Source organism: Myotis nattereri, assembly GCF_964212035.1.
Source record: "Myotis nattereri genome assembly, chromosome: 12".
NCBI classification, from domain to species: domain Eukaryota; kingdom Metazoa; phylum Chordata; class Mammalia; order Chiroptera; family Vespertilionidae; genus Myotis; species Myotis nattereri.
This window is the reverse complement of record NC_138087.1, coordinates 60,711,767-60,728,368: the sequence shown is the minus strand read 5'-3', so window position 1 is coordinate 60,728,368 and position 16,602 is coordinate 60,711,767. Positions and strand designations below refer to the sequence as shown.

General features: G+C 50.5%; 1 protein-coding gene across 1 annotated transcript in view; it reads left to right on the top strand.

The window, feature by feature from the left end:
- ABCA1 (ATP binding cassette subfamily A member 1) overlaps nt 1–16,602 on the top strand; it is a 114,360-nt gene that overhangs the window by 78,371 nt on the left and 19,387 nt on the right. The window contains exons 19-33 of the mRNA XM_081103435.1: nt 286–457; nt 1,451–1,582; nt 2,189–2,331; nt 2,488–2,625; nt 3,497–3,717; nt 4,947–5,019; nt 5,921–6,123; nt 7,213–7,261; nt 7,450–7,563; nt 8,597–8,745; nt 10,295–10,419; nt 11,600–11,698; nt 14,072–14,261; nt 15,157–15,251; nt 16,403–16,435. Coding sequence (XP_080959561.1) covers nt 286–457; nt 1,451–1,582; nt 2,189–2,331; nt 2,488–2,625; nt 3,497–3,717; nt 4,947–5,019; nt 5,921–6,123; nt 7,213–7,261; nt 7,450–7,563; nt 8,597–8,745; nt 10,295–10,419; nt 11,600–11,698; nt 14,072–14,261; nt 15,157–15,251; nt 16,403–16,435 — 1,936 coding nt within the window. The remainder of the gene's footprint in view (nt 1–285; nt 458–1,450; nt 1,583–2,188; nt 2,332–2,487; nt 2,626–3,496; nt 3,718–4,946; nt 5,020–5,920; nt 6,124–7,212; nt 7,262–7,449; nt 7,564–8,596; nt 8,746–10,294; nt 10,420–11,599; nt 11,699–14,071; nt 14,262–15,156; nt 15,252–16,402; nt 16,436–16,602) is intronic.

Below are 16,602 nucleotides of genomic sequence, written 5' to 3'. Positions count from 1 at the left end.
CCCTAAGTAAATACAGGGGTGGGCAAAAGTATGTTTACAAGTTGTGAGTACGTGAAACAGAGTTTATTCTTGTACTATTATTTATTTATCAGCTATTATATTACTTATGTATTATGATTAGCCTACTTCTGTGCACCCCTGTATTTATAGCCTGTCCTCCTTCCTGGGAAACCAGAAGGGGCCATGGAGAGGGGACAGCTCTTAAAGTACAAGCCCAGCTGCTGGTCTCCACAGGCCGCGCGTCATTGTCTTCTGCATTCGTTCCTGTGTTCTCTCTTCTCACAGTCTGCATGGAGGAAGAGCCCAGCCACCTGAAGTTGGGTGTGTCCATTCAGAACCTGATGAAGGTTTACCGAGATGGCATGAAGGTGGCTGTCGATGGCCTGACCCTGAATTTCTACGAGGGCCAGATCACTTCCTTTCTGGGCCACAACGGAGCCGGGAAGACCACCACCATGTAAGAGGGCGTGGTTCTCTCAGAATCAGCCCCAGGGCGGTCCTTGAGCACAGTTAGAAATCCATCCCTAAGCACACTGCGTTGGTCACTGGGGCAAGCAAGGGCAGGACACACGGAGAGGATGAGTGTAAAAATGCTATCTAATCAGATGGTGCTTTCCAAAGGCCGGGTTTACTATATGTTGTTGATTCAGCCTACAACAGTCTGGGGGCCTTTTCATGACCGTTCCCATTCAGTTCTCGGCAGTGTGCTTGGAACGTGAAGTTCTCACAGCTCTGAGAAAGGTTCTCTTTTGGAGCTGCTTTGCCCAGAAATGTGAGACAAGAAAGATTAGATGTGTTGGAGGGAGGTAGCATTTTCCAGGAACTCTGTCTCTAAGCAGCTGTGAGAAGCAGCTGGGCAGCTGGCTGTATGCTTGTCTTCCCTGGACCTATGAGGACCTTCTAGTGGGCAGCTTCCAAAGGGCGTGAAGGCCATGGAAACAACAGAATTAGCCTTAGCGGCTTTCAGTGTGGTCCCTCAGCCATTGCAAAGGATATGTCATTGGGGGTGACCTTTTTCTATTTTATCTTTTTTTTAATGCAAAACCAATATGTTACGAACACTGCAGAAAATCCTTAAAAGGCGTACAAAAATCCTACCATTAACACAAACAAAATTATTTTTATCTTGAATACTTTCTTGTTCATCCATTTTATGTGGACATGATCGTAGGCATGCAGAATCCATGTCCGAAACTAGTTTCCAGTGCAAATTGGAGTTCATTAAAAAGTGCTCATACTGAGGTGGTCACTTTGAATACATGGCCCACACATAGTCAGTCACTAAAGTGAAGGCTTGTTTGCTTTGTGGGGTGTCAGAGTCCATTAGGAAGGAGTCGGGGGTGGGAGGCTTGATGCCTCTGCTCTGTGCTGGCTTTGCAGCCGGGTATGGAGCGTTTCTGGGAAGGTGGGGCTTCACACTGACTCCTGGACTCAAACATTCTGTCCTCAGGTCCATCCTGACTGGGCTGTTCCCTCCCACCTCGGGCACTGCCTACATCCTGGGGAAAGACATTCGCTCCGAGATGAGTACCATCCGGCAGAACCTGGGGGTCTGCCCCCAGCACAATGTGCTCTTTGACATGTGAGTACCAGCAGCACAGGAGGGCGGAGCCTCTCTGGACGTGTGGGGTCATGAGTCAGGGGCAGAGGAGGACCTAAGCGTTTTATGCTCTTTGGTGGTGTCCTCACCTGGACGCTTGGAGACCTGGTTGTCCCTCAACTTTAGGAAAAGGAGGAGGTAAACTGTAGGATGGGAGATGTTCCATCAGCCCCGCCCGAGGATGAGGGCTTGGGAAATGGTGCTGTCCATTGCTGTCTTTCTGGAGGGTCGATGGGCCCATCCTCTCTCCTGCCACAGCCCTCCCTGATGCTGGGTTGTCCCACCAGCAAGTAGGAGGTCCCCCAGGGAGCCCTGTGGTGGAGCAGAGAAAGACCTGGGCTCTGTAACCTGGGCCAAGGACTTTATCCTTCTGAGGCCCAATTTCCTTTTGTGTGAAGCGAGCAGCTCATGCTCATGCCCTCCACAGGGCTCTCCCTTCTCTGAGGGTCTGAGGGCCTTTGAAGTTCAGGGGGGCAGCTCCAGGTTAATGCAGAGCCAGCTTCTCGGTTGGTTGGCGGGGTTCCAGAGAGACCCTGTATTCCGGAGCGTCCTGCAGGGCCCAGGGCTGAGCTGCCCCTCTGTCCCCAGGCTGACTGTGGAAGAGCACATCTGGTTCTACGCCCGCCTGAAAGGCCTCTCAGAGAAGTTTGTGAAGGCGGACATGGAGCAGATGGCCCTGGATGTCGGTTTGCCACCCAGCAAACTGAAAAGCAAAACCAATCAGCTGTCAGGTGAGGCCTAGAGCCGCCTTCCTTCCCCTCTTCCCTTTACCCGCCCCCTCCTCCCCTTCCCCCGGCCTGTCCCTGGATGGTCTGGGTGCCTCCATTCTTCTCTCGCCGCTTCTGCCCTGCCTCACTGTCCTCAGCCTCCCTCTCTCCTGCTTACAGGTGGAATGCAGAGAAAGCTGTCTGTGGCCTTGGCCTTTGTTGGGGGATCCAAGGTTGTTATTCTGGATGAGCCCACAGCCGGCGTGGATCCTTACTCCCGCCGGGGAATATGGGAGCTCCTGCTGAAATACCGGCAAGGTAAATGATGTGCATTTATCCTGTGTTGTGGGCTGGGAGGGAAGAAGGGAGGAAGAGGCTCGAGAAGGATAGCCATAGCTAATGGCTGTTCTTGCTAGAGCAACAGAATTGCTTCTCAAGGAAAATGCGGAACTCATTTTCTGAAAGCTGTGCGCCCCCCTGTGTGTAGGGGGAGGCCTGGTTTATAGGATGCTTAAAGTTTACGCTTCATGACCTCAGAGTCTGCAAGAAGAAGGGAAACGGGATAAAGGGCATCTCCTTTGGGCTCCCACAGCCCCCACCACCATCTCTAGTAAAAACGTACCCACGTGTCATATAACCATGTCCCCTCTTGACTGAGGTCCCTGAGAGCAGAGGATGTGTCCTTGTTCATCTCTGTCCCCAATATGGTGCATTAAATTTATGTTTGTCGAAAGAGTGGATGAATAAATGAGTGGGTGGGGGACGTGCAGGGGCATGATTGGCAGTCTGCTTAGAGATTTAGATGATATGTAAGGTTGCCACCTTATGGTTACAAGGAGGAGTACAGGCTTTGGAACCAGCCCTGGCTGGCCCTGAGGCCTAGGAAAAGCCATTTAACTTGCCTCAGTTTCTTTACCTGTGATAACAGTCGAGCCTACCCTATGGAGGATTAAGTTAAAGGAGAATGCATGTAGACCACCTAGCACACTGCCTGGCAGGTCGTCTTCCCCAAATGTTCGTTTTTGTTTTTACGAGGATGCAGCAGCTATGCCCACAGCTTAGTGGTCCTGGCCACCAGCCTCCAGGTCTTTCTCCCATGCTTCCCCCTGCTAACATTTTAGCTCTAGCCACTGCAGTCAGTGCACATCGACAGGTCTCACCGTCCCGTGTCCTTGTGTTTGCGCCGCAGGCCGCACCATCATCCTCTCCACACACCACATGGACGAAGCGGACATCCTGGGGGACAGGATCGCCATCATTTCCCACGGGAAGCTGTGCTGCGTGGGCTCCTCCCTGTTCCTGAAGAACCAGATGGGAACTGGCTACTATCTGACCCTGGTCAAGAAGGATGTGGAGTCCTCCCTCAGCTCCTGCAGAAACAGCAGCAGCACCGTGTCGTACCTGAAAAAGGTGAGCTGCCGCCTCTGCTGGTGCGGGGGCTGGTGCGGGGGCTGGCGGGGGTCGGGGAGTCGGGACTTGCTGGCTGAGAAGGGCTTGTCTCCCTCTACCCCCTCCGCCACGTTGGTGCTGTGGTTCCCGTGGAATCCCATCATCCCGCATCGTGGAAGGCTCGGGAGGCCTCTGTTCCCATAGTGCGAGCTCGGTTGAATTCCTTTTGCGTTTTCCTGTGGAAGCACGTGGGCTGGGTGATGGAGGAGGTCCTTAGAGGACTTTGTTATGTTGGAGAAAAGAGACTTGCGTGGCTGCAGGAGGCCCTGCTGCTCCTGTCATTACCTTGCCATCCCAGTGACCTCACCGTTCAATCTGCAAAGCCGCTGTTTCCTGAGCACCGTGTTCATGCCAGACACTCAGTCTAGCAGACTCTGAGCACAAAAGAGAATGATGGTGATAATTCTTTGTAGCGTTTGCTGTTACTTACACATTTTTTTTAAAAAAAACATCATCTCAAAGTGCAGAGTAACCCTGGGAATAAGATACTGTAATTACTGTCCACGATGAGGGAAGGGAGGCTGATAGTGGCTTGGTAGTTTATTCAAGTTCAACCAGCAGGTAAATAATGGAGGTGGGGCCAGAACCCTATAACCAAGGACGTTTTCCTCTGGACCACAGTACATGCCTGCGATTCATTAATGTGCTGAAACCCGTGGCACCTAAAACCTTTACATCCCAACCTTGAGCTCCCGTCCACTTGCCTTTCACTAGCACCAGGTTATCCCAAGTGTGGTCTGAAAAACAGCTGCACTGGGATCACGTTCGGGAGCTTGTTAGAAATGCAGAAACTTGGGCCACCCCAGGACGGCTCAGGATCTGCATTTAATCACAGTGCCCTGGTGATTAAACACACACACATGAGAGCTTGAGAAGCACTGACTAGACATCTAGCCAGGTAACTCCCATGCTCAGCCGGCCGAGGGCCTGCTCACGGCACCCATTGGTGGCCATGGTTCTGTGGATGGCGCTGCATCCCGACATCCCACCTCCAGGAGGGTGGCCATCCCCACGGCACACATGTTGGACTGTGGCCCAGAAGCCTGGCCGCCCCGTTGCATGCCTCTCGGGAGAAGCTTTCTGCTCTAGTTCTCACACACAGAGCCTCTCGGAGCCCTCCCTGGCGAAGGTGGTGGTGGCTGTGCCTTGCCTGGTCCCTGACCCATTCTCACCTCCTTCTTTGCCATCAGGAGGACAGTGTTTCTCAAAGCAGTTCTGATGCTGGCCTGGGCAGCGACCATGAAAGTGACACGCTGACCATCGGTAAGGACTCTGGGGTTTCTTATTCAGGTGGTGCCTGAGCTTCCCCCAGCTGGGCAGAGTGGAGGCAGAGGCGGAGAGGTGCAGAGGCTGGTGGCGCTGACTCAAGGTTTGCTGCTGGGCCGGGCCGGGCGGCTGTGGGAGAGGGTGCAGCTTGGTGGCGGGTTGGCCTCACGCTTGCTGGGAAGCCTGGAGCTTGGTCTGGGAGCTGACAGGGCAGGGCCTCAGAGAGCTGAGATGATTGGGGGTGAGGGGATCCCTTAGTGGGGCGGGGAGACCAGGGATGCGGAGCTCAGGGCCAAGCCACTGGGGAGGGACTAGAGCTCAGGTCCTAGGGAGGCTGAGAGCCCAGGAGATCGGGAATAGCCTGCTGTGTTTGCTCCAGACGTGTGTGGCGGGGAGGCCAGCGTCACCAGTAGCGAGGATGCAACAGAAGTCTGTACCTCGACCCTCTCTGCCCAGTCCTCGTCGCCAGCATTCTCCAGGGAGGAGACTCCTTCCATGGACTGTCTGATTAGGCTTCTATTGAGAAAGATATAAGGATCTTTCTAGGGGAAGGTGAAGAATCTTTTCAAGTTTGTTTAGTCAAGTTTTCCACTGAAGAATCCTAGAGCGTAGGCAATAGAAATCAGGCTTTCAAGCTGAGTCATCCGTCCACCCACGCATCCACCCATGCACTGAACCTACGATGGACCTGGTTTTGGGGATACAAAGACATAGTTCTTGCCCCCAGGAACTCACGGCCAGAGATGAACATGTGGCATGACTTAGGGATCTGAGACAGGTGCGGCGCATGGCTAGTGGAGTTCTGAGGGGTAGGCAGAGGGAGAAGGCAGGGAACGGCTGGACCTCAGTATGGGGCCTCTGCGCTGGCTGAGCCGTCTGTGTGCTTTGCTCCCCACAGACGTCGCCATCATCTCCAACCTCATCCGGAAGCACGTGGCCGAGGCCCGGCTGGTGGAAGACATCGGGCATGAGCTGACCTATGTGCTGCCCTACGAAGCTGCCAAAGAGGGCGCCTTTGTGGAACTCTTCCATGAGATCGACGACCGGCTCTCAGACCTGGGCATCTCCAGCTACGGCATCTCAGAGACGACCCTGGAGGAAGTAAGTTCAGGGCCCGGCCATCAGAACAGCAGGGCCAACAGTGCGAAGGCCAGACACGCAGCCTGCGTTTCCACTGGGAACAGGTTACCCTGGAACTGCTCACGGAGTCCCGAGGTCACTGGCATCCGGGCAGGGTCAGCCCCCGTGAACCCTTTAAGGTTGTAGTGGGCGATAGTGGGAAAGAAGTATTAGGATTGCTTCCTGGTGTGACCGCATCACGGCCATGCCTAGGAGGTGGCCGGCATTTATGAAACTCTGTTTGTGCCAAGTGCCAAGCTTGGTGTCTTTTTTCTTTTCTTTTCTTTTTTTTAAGTCATTGCAGCTCCATTGAACCATCATAGCAAGATGAGAAAGTAGACACGCAGGGATGCTGAGTGAGGATTTGAAAAGGGGTTTTGGGCTTCAGAGCCCATATTCCCTTTAGGGACACACATCCCAGGCCTTGAGGGCTGGAAGGGATGTAAGGTTGTCTGGCCCAGGGACCCCTAAGCTTGACTGTGCGGCAGAGTCCTCTGGGGATATCATCGACGACCAGAACGCCCAGGCTCAGCTGCAGGGCTTCGAATCGGAACTTCTGGAGGGAAGGCCTTGCTGTCGGTGCTTCTGTTGCGTGCTTCCGCGGCAGTGGCCTGTAGATCCGTTTGGAAGTCATTGGTCCAGTTCAGAGTCTCTTCTGGGGTCTGGACCCCTGCCACAGCACTTCAGGAGAAGGGAAACCCATCGTCTTCTGATCGTTCTGTCCTGGATCATGTCTCACGGCGCTAGCCCACTCCAAGACTTGGGGCCACACGCCTGGAAGAAGCCACTCGGCTCATTCTCTGTTGGTGGGGAACACATTTCTTCTGCTGCAGTGTCCTGAGGCCGTAGCTTTAACGTGAGAATCAGTCTGGGTTGACAGTCCCGCCAATGAGGCTGTGTTCTTCGGTAAAAAAGGCTTCTCTCCGAAGTGACTGACCAAGTGGCATTAATAAGTGAAGCTTCTCCTTCCTGTGTTTAGGGCCTAGCATACCATTCGATGATCATCACAGCGGTGGTGGCTGCCGTCATCACATGCAGCCTGTAATAGTCTCAATTTCTCTTATTTTGCAGATATTCCTCAAAGTGGCTGAAGAGAGTGGAGTGGACGCCGAGACCTCAGGTAACCCTCCGGGGGCTGCACCCTGGGCTGTGCCTCCTGCAGGCCGCTCAGCTCACCGGGGCTAGGCCTTTCCCTTTGCATTGTTGTATGATATTCCTATCTTTCGTGTATAAGTTCATTATGGATGCAGAGAGTTTATTTTGTAAAAAGTAAAATAAAATGTGGGCATTCCTTCCCTTTGCCTTCAGATGGCACTTTGCCGGCAAGACGCAACCGGCGGGCCTTCGGGGACAAGCAGAGTTGCCTTCACCCCTTCACTGAGGACGATGCTGTCGATCCCAATGATTCCGACATAGACCCAGGTCCGTGTGGGCGAGATCTGTGTTCCACATCTTGAAACTCGTGTGTTCCCTCATGTGTTCTTCTCTGGGGTTCTTTTGGTGACCACGATGGTAGATGCCTGCAGGGTCCCAAGGGAAGTGGGAAAATGAGAAAAGCCACTCTCCCTTTTCCAATGTTTCCCATTCCATCCAGCCTGAAGGAGAAAGCCCACCCTCATCACTGCCTTCCCTTAGCTGGGGTCTTCCTCCCAGGATGCCCATCAATCCTCTGAGTCCATTTAGAATCTTTTCTGTGGAGTCCCAGTTTCTTGCACACCTCGGGTGTTGAGCTGTTGAATAAATCCTCTTTGAATGGGCGGATGATTTTGAAAGACCCAGAAGGGTGATTTTGCTTTTAGACTCACCCATGCTCTAGACTTAGATCTTTTGGATGAGTGTGTCTCCCTGTGTGTTTGACTGGGATGGAGAAAGGGAGGCAAGAAATCAAGCAGATACTGGTAAGATGACAGTTAGGAAATCATTTGTTGAAGACGAGGATTTCTATGGAATGTTTAAGAACAGAAACCTGTCTGGCTCTCCCTGCTCATGCGAGTGTGTGACTCTCCTGCTCTCCCTGACTTCAGACACTGTCTGTACTTAGGTCACTTGACTGTGTCTACTTTTTACCAAAAGTCTAATAGATGGGAGACAGATTGCCATTGTGTGTCCTCAAGGGTGTCAGCCTGTGTTCATGGCCCGTTTCACAGAGTATTCCGTAAGCAATCGGGGATGACCCAATTTATCTGAACAACTGGCTGTAACACCCAGTCACGTGTGAACACATCTCTTCACTGTCTCGGGCGCCTTCATTTCCTGCTCTCATCAGATGAGAACAAAAGGCCGAGCCTGCTGTGGGAGTTCTAACATTTTCTTGGATGTGAAAGTCCTTTACTCCTGAGATACTTTCCCCTCCAAACTCAACCTCCAAGATGGTTCCTGCAGGTGCGGGAGGAAGGAGCACAGTGACATCCAAGTGCTTCAGATGATAGGTGACCTTCATGTTGGCTTCTTGCAGAATCCAGAGAAACAGACCTGCTCAGCGGGATGGATGGCAAAGGCTCCTACCAGGTGAAGGGCTGGAAACTCACTCAGCAGCAGTTCGTGGCCCTTCTGTGGAAGAGGCTGCTGATTGCCCGGCGGAGTCGGAAGGGATTCTTCGCTCAGGTGAGCAGTGCTGTTGCAGGCCCAGGACTTGGGCTTCCTCACCCCTGAAGGCAGGAGAGCATCATGGCTGTGAGATGGGAGCTGGAGCCAGATTGTCTGTATTTCCACCCCAGGGCTGCTTCTCCCCACTTATGTATCTGCTGGCAAGTTAGTTCTTCGTGCCTCAATCTCCTCATCTGTAAAATGGGCATACTAATAGTACCTGTGACATAGTAGTTGTCCTGAGAATGGGCCTCACATTAGTAATTACTGTATGTGTTTGTGTGTGTGTATTTATTGTAGAGGAGAGCATAACTAGGATGGAGTTTTTCATTACTTGAGCAATGATAGGACCAGATGCACTTGACACATCAATTTATTGGAAACTTGGTTTTTCTCTAAATGATGCTTAACTGCAAACTGACAGGAAAGATAACCAGTTGGAAACTTCTGATGGAGAAGCCTCCTTACACTGTTGCCTGCCCGGCAGCGCCCGCTTGCTGACTCACTTGGTTAGAGGGGAACATGATTGCTCTCCAGAGAAGGCGTCTGCAGAGACCCTTCCCTGCAGACTGAGTGGGTGATGTGGAGTATGAACCGAGCCGACCGTCCTGGATTTGAATTCTGGTTCTGCTGAGTGAACTCGGGCAGGTTTCTCCGTCTCTCTCAGCCTCAGTGCCCTTGTTTGTTGATTGGTGATAATGACACTACTACTTAGGGTTGTAATGATCATTAAATGACGTCATTCTCTTTACAGTACTTTTCCATGGAATTACTCACTCAGTGATAATTTTTAGCATTGAAACCCCAGAACATTAAAACCACGGGTATCGTTTGAATCTTTCAGTTCTTTTTTAAGGATAAATTTCTCAGGAATAAGTAGAAGGAGCTTAGAGTTTACTTATCTAAAGTATGTAAAAGTCGTTTTCAGAGAAGGTAGAGTGTAAAGTTTGAGGTGGTTGAGTAAGGATTTAGATAATTATACGTTTGAGGCCGTGGGGGAGACAGTGGCTGCTGTTCCCTTTCAGCGGAGACAATGTGGAGACTGGCTTTTTAAATTTATTGTCACAATATGGGTCTGAATGGGTCAGCTAATCTCCGTCTACAGATTATTAATGAGAAAAATGAGTCCAGAGGGGGAAGTGACTTCTCATGGATGCACTTGTAGGGACAGAACAGCTTCAGGTCTCTGGCTCCCGGTCCTTCCTCTGAGCTGAGCTGGGCTCATGGCCCAGCGTGGTCTTCCCCAGGTTTTCAGGGGGCAGAGGGCAGGACCCAATGTTTTGAGTCACCCCGACGCATGACCACTGTTACTGTCAGCTTGATGCCTCTGCCAGGTGGCCGTCGCCTCTGGCCTTGTGTTTCCAGCTTCCAGGGATGCCCTGGAGGGAAGAGGTTTAATGTTCAGGCTCCATGCTTCCAACTCCGTGCCTCGGTGGAGTCTGGCCATGGGCCTTGCACTCCTCGCCTGCGTGCCGGCTGGTCTGGGAGGCTTGTCCCATGGCTGCCTTTCTAACACTTGTCTTCTACGGTTTCTCTTCCCTCTGCTCCCCCACCCCCCCGGTTATAGATTGTCCTGCCAGCTGTGTTTGTCTGCATTGCCCTGGTGTTCAGCTTGATCGTGCCACCCTTTGGCAAGTACCCCAGCCTGGAACTTCAGCCCTGGATGTACAACGAACAGTACACATTCGTCAGGTGTGTGTTTGCCTTCTGCGCCCAAGGAGAGAGGAAAGCTCGAGCAAACCATGGTGTCTGCTCTGCGGAGGGCCCGGGGAGGTGGGCTCAGGAATGACACCGTGGAATAGGCTGTGGCTGAAGGAATAAGCCAGTCGGTCCCCTGCTGCCGCATTTGCTCTCCTTTCCTCTTCCTACTGCTGTTGTCAGGAACAGGCATGCGTTTTATGTAAATGACCTGCCCTTGAAAATAATCTAGGATCGAGCTATACTGTGTCTGGATTTTCATTTTGTGGTTTAACACAGGGCTTCCAGACGCTGTCAACGCTCTTGTTTTTTGCACAGTACAATGCGTGCATTCACTACCTAGACTTTTTAGTTATGGATAGTAGCTATTGTCTGTGCTTTGGACAAAAATACCAGCTACTCTGTAACAATCCAGTGCTTCAAACAAAAGGACCAAGGGATTTCTCCATCTCCTTACACAAGGATTTTCTTCAGTCCTCTCGTAATTGTAGACAGGTAGATCTCAGAAGCAGTCAAGCAGTAGATCTGTTTCAGTGATGTAAAAGAGACGCTGTATTAAAAAAAAAAAAAAACAAAGACAGAAAAAATACGTAAACATGGGAGTCGGTCTTTCTTTCTGTGACCCCACCTTCCTGCCTAGTGCAGGTGACTTTATTCTTTCCTCTCCCAGCTGCTGACCCCGATTGCCCAGGGTTGTGGAGTGTGGACTGTCTTTGTGTTTGTAACCTGAGCCCATTACTGTTTGTGTGATCCCAGTGTCCGTGCAAACATGCAGCCAGTAAAGTCCGCCTCCAGTAATATCCTGGCTCTCTGTACCTCCTGGGTAATTGTGGAAGTATTTTTGAAATATGGATCCTTAATGAATTCATTTACTTTTTGCTAAAATATGTATGTCAATGTGTATAAGTATGTGTGTATATACATGTGCGCGCACACCTCTGTACATACAGTTTATTTACACAAGCCCCACTTTGGAGTGCTGTATGTTACCGTGATATCAAGTGTATGGCTCGAGTCTGAGCTCCTTGTGGGTGGGCTCTGTTTTATTCATTGCTGTTTTAAGAGCTTGGCACACAGGAATTACTTAATAAAGCATTGGTTTTTAAAAAACTTCCTCCTTCAAATGTATGGTTTTAATGAATCGCTGAGCTGGCTGCCTCTTCTGTTCCCATAGTAACGACGCTCCCGAGGACATGGGCACCCAGGAGCTCCTGAATGCCCTCACCCGAGAGCCCGGCTTCGGGACCCGCTGTATGGAGGGGAACCCCATCCCGTGAGTGCCCTTCAGCTACGCCACCCTCCGCTCTGGTTTCCTGTGCTTGCCGCCTGGTTTGGTCTCGAATGCACTGCATATTTTATCCGTTGTATGCCACACTGTGACTACCATCGTTTGCCCTTTGAACCATTTTGTTTCTAATGTTTAGAAAGCTGATATAGTAATCTAATAAGACCATCTAGGAACATACATAACAGACTAGGAGAATATTCTAATATCCTGCAAAGCAAAATACTAGAGGTGTTTGTTTACTGCTTTATAAATGAATATTTAATTTAAATAGCACTTTATACTTACTGCTCCAATGCTTTTCCCTTCCTCCCTCCCTCCTGTACCTAAATGAATTTGCAGTTTTGCTTATCAGCTTCTTGACTTTAACAGCTGAAAAGGTGATGGAGTTTTCTAAAGTTGACATTTTCTTCTTTTAGAGTTGCCTATTTTTATTGTATTCTCTTTCAAAATCCTTGAAGAAAAAGAGGTGGTATATAGATAAACTCTCTTAAAGACCCATAGACGAAGTAGGTATGTGGGGAAGGTACATCCAGTGATGGTTGTGAGTAAAGACTGTGGACAGAGGTGAGCTTCTGGGAGCCCAATGAGGGGAGAGGTGGTTCCAAGTTCCCAGGCTCAGGTAGAATTTGCAGGTAAGGTTGTTAGCCACAAACTGAGGAGTTGTGGAGAGTGTGGGAATGTGCAGAAATACTGGGAAAGGGCTAACTTAAATCCCAGGTTTTAAAGGGCAGATACAGACCCTGTCACAGTTACAGAGCAGTGAGCGTGATACCTGGGCCTACAGGGTTTTAGAGCAGCTTCTAGTGATTGTGTACCTGTTATCTCTTATTAATTGGATATTTACTAAATGTTTGTTAATACTTAATGGGTGGTAAATCCTAGCAGCCAATATCATCAGCTCCTAAAGAAGAAGATGACTAAAGTGGAGAAGGACAGAGAGGCATCCTATCTGGATGTCATGATTCTTTTGAGGAGATTGCACTTGACAGTTTTGTAGGTGAGATAGAAGAATGAGAGGAGATGGTGACAGAGGCGGATGGAGGCAGCACCTGCCAGCTGAGCAGCGTGGACTCAGTGCCAGCCTGGGAAGCTCGTGGGAGCCAGTTCTGGGTTGAGGTCTCGCCAACAGCACAGGAGAGGCAGGGCCCCGACATCAGAGGGCTCCCCGCCGTGAGGCCCAGCACCATGGGACGTGTGTTGGGGGCAGTCAGTAGAAAGTAGTGGAACGGAGGGACGTTTGACGGGGACACTTCCCTGGGGCATTTATCTTCCCTGGGGCCTCAGCCACTCGTGTGCAGGTTTTAGGAAGGAAACTCAGGAGGGAGCCCTGGCTTCCATGGAAGTCTCCATTCCACTGGGGCACCTTACAGAGAGCTAGAGAGCAGTCCACAGAACCGTTCATTTGGTCGGTGGCTGGCTTTAAATTGTAGAAGTTTGGAACTGGAAGGGATAGGAAATGACTTGTTGAAATGTGACTTATTGAAACAAGTCATTCTATATTTTTATTTTACTGTTGGAGAAAATAAGCCCTGAGAGGGCAGGTGACGTGTTGATGATCTCGCAGTGATTCAGAGCTCAAGTCAGGCATGAACAGCCCAGCTCTCCATGTACCAATCGCTCTAACCACCCCCCCCTTTTCTACCCCCTTCCCCCCCCCCCCAATTCTCTACTTGTTTTGAAACATAAAGTGAATCTTGACATTGTCTACAGATTATCAGCACATTGAGCATAAAACTGAGACCCCTTCCCAGGCCTGTGTCATCCGGCTCCTGCCTCCTTCTCTGTCTCATAGGTCATCACGTTCCAGCCACACCGTCCTCCTGCTGTTCCTTCCACAGGAACCTCAGGGCCTTTGCACCTGCGCTTCCTGCTGCTTCTGGTTGTCACATTCTGTCCCTCCAAATCTCTCCCTGGCCCAGCCTTTATGTTCTGGCCAAAGTGGATCACCTCTTCATGCAACTCCTTTCCTACCAGTCATGCTCCCTTATCTTTCCTACATGTTTTCCCATTTAAGATGGCATTTAATCATCATCTAACTCTTCGATGGGAACACAAACTCCATGGAGGCAGGGACTTTGTCTTGTTCACTCCAGACTCTCAAATATGCAGAAGAGTGTCTGGCACAGAGTTGATGCTCATTGAGTGTTTTGGAGTGAACACGTGGGTGAGTGACTGAATGCTGGTGGATTGGATCAACTGGAGTCCATATATGAGCATCTGGGCCCTCTTTGCATCCCATTGTCCATATCTGTGAAGTGAGCTCACAGCTTACACGTCTTTGGAGGGATCCCGTGCCCCTGAGGCGACAGGAAACCCAGGCCCTCTGGGTGACCTGGCCTTGCTGTCCTCCCTGTGCAGAGACGTGCCCTGCTTGGTGGGAGAGGAGGAGTGGACCATGGCACCCGTTCCCCAGACCATCATGGACCTCTTCCAGAACGGGAACTGGACGATGGAAAACCCCTCACCCACCTGCCAGTGCAGCAGCGAGAAAATCAAGAAGATGCTGCCCGTGTGTCCCCTGGGGGCCGGGGGGCTGCCTCCTCCACAGGTGAGTCCCTCTCCAGGTGTGACTGAGCAGGCAGGGGTGCAGGGTGGGCTGGGGAAGAAGGGTGGGTGACAGAGCAGGAGGGTCTCTTTCGGTCTTGATCTTCGTTCTTGTCACAGGGAATAGCATGTGAATTTTGAGGGGAGGAAGCTTGAACCACCTTATTCCTATATCTGAGTGAGCTTAGCCTGTTCCTTTATTTGGAAGAGACTTGTTTGCATTAAAACCAGAACACAACCCTCTGGACCAATGGGCTACGGGAGATGCACGATGCCCTCTCCGAGTGGGGGTGTCACAGGACAGGCCCTGCTTTCTCCCCGGCTTGGCCTTAGGGCGGCTGGCCCATCACTGTCTGAGGGTCTTGTTGAGTCTGACATTCTCTATGAGTCTGACATTCTCTATGAGTCTGACATTCTCTACGAGTCTGATCATGGGACGCAGTTGTGATCTATTTTTTTTCTGAGAACAGCTTCAGGATGAGGCTTGCTTGTGAAAACTGTCTGCTGCCCTATAGGCATCCAGGTTGCGGGTTCCGGTTACGTCTTTCTAAAATAATAGCTAATCTATTCATCCGTGTGACACCACTGAACAAAGAGCTCACCAAGCATCGCCAGTGATGCTGCTCCCTAAAGACCTTTGTGACTATGAAGAATAGATTGTACAGTCTGTGGTTTCCAGAATAATTTCCTGGGGAACTTTTTGGAGTGCCTTAAGTGTACGGCCAGAGTCAGGGGTAGAATGAATCCGGCTTTGGTGGCTGGCTTGGGGTACCTGGGCATTGTGGGCAGGGTCTTGTGGTGTGTTTCTGAGGGACACGTGTCAATGTAGTCCTTGATTTGCTTCTTGTCTCAATTCTGGTCCATAAAAGCACATGTGCTTGGTTTTTCTGTAACAACAGAGAAAGCAGAACACGGAGGACATCCTTCAGAACCTGACGGGGAGAAACATCTCGGATTACCTGGTGAAGACATACGTGCAGATCATAGCCAAAAGGTCATTCTTTGCTAAACTCAGTCCTTGCTCTGTCATGACTGATCAGAGGAATTTAAGACCTAAAGATAGTAGACCGAGTAGTGGGGAAGACATCATATTTTTACCCGATGTTGTCTTGGAAGCTTGGAGTGCTCTTTCAAAGTAGACAAGATGAGAAGTATTATGAACATCCGGGTTGACAACTTACCAAGCATAGATTGAGTTTGCCTGGTTCCAGAATGAAAATAAATCGGGATTCAAATTCTAATTCTGCCACCTCCTAGCTCTTTGACGAATGGTAACTGGTTATCCTTTTAATGTTGATGCTGCATCACTTGATGTCCAATGTGAAAGCAATGCTGCTCTTATGAGTTGTTGTGAGGACTGAATGATATATATAAACACCTCTCACGGTTGGGATGCATGGCAGCCTGGGCCGTGGAGTGGGGAAGAGCCATGGAGCTTCCTGGGGCCTCGCAGCCTAACGCTGACTACTTAGCTCAGGGGCGGGAAGCTTCTTTCTGCCAAGGGCCATTTGGATGTTTATAACATCATTCAGTCACGGGCCATCCAAAATTATCAACTTAAAAATGAGCCTGTTATATTTGGTTAAACATTTTTAATTGACCCGCTACTTGGTGGTCAGGGCCTTGATAGGGCCAGACCAAGTGCTTCTGTGGGCTTCCATGGCCCGCAGGCTGGATGCTCCCTCCCCTGATGGACCCGCTGCTCCTTCCCACTGCTTTGGTCAGCTGGTCCTCTCGGAGTTCTCAGTGGCTCTAAATGACAAGGGTGTGCTTGAATGACAGCTACTGTGCGTTTCCAACAAAGAGGCACAACCTCTCCCTGTGTCATCCCTAATTGATGTACGACTTTGAATTTTAGACGTTTCTAGTTTGATTACATCTTTGTCTATAAGATGTAATGGTTTCTGAATTGGTTTAATCCAAGGCATGGTTTTCATGTACATAAGATTTTAAGAATGGGAGGAAAAATGGACATGCCGATTAGGGCTTCTTCTCATCGGCAAAAACCTACACCATCAGCTTGATCCTGGGATTACTTCTGTCCCTTCGTTGTGTCCTCAGGTAGAGATTGACTCCTTTTGTGTCATCAGGAATAGGATCTGTGTTGCACTGAACTGACTTTTGGTTTGTCTCTGGTCTCTGCAGCTTAAAGAACAAGATCTGGGTGAACGAGTTTAGGTGAGTTGACCTCTTCCTGTGTTTTCCCCAGACCTCCTGTCGGTCAGGAGGGTGGTTCTGATGCAGGAATCGTGGGCCCCGGGAAGTTGTTAGCTTTGGGATGGCGTTGCCCTCAGTGTTGCTGCTCAGCACCAGCTGCCACTGCAGATGCATGTGAACGCTGGGCA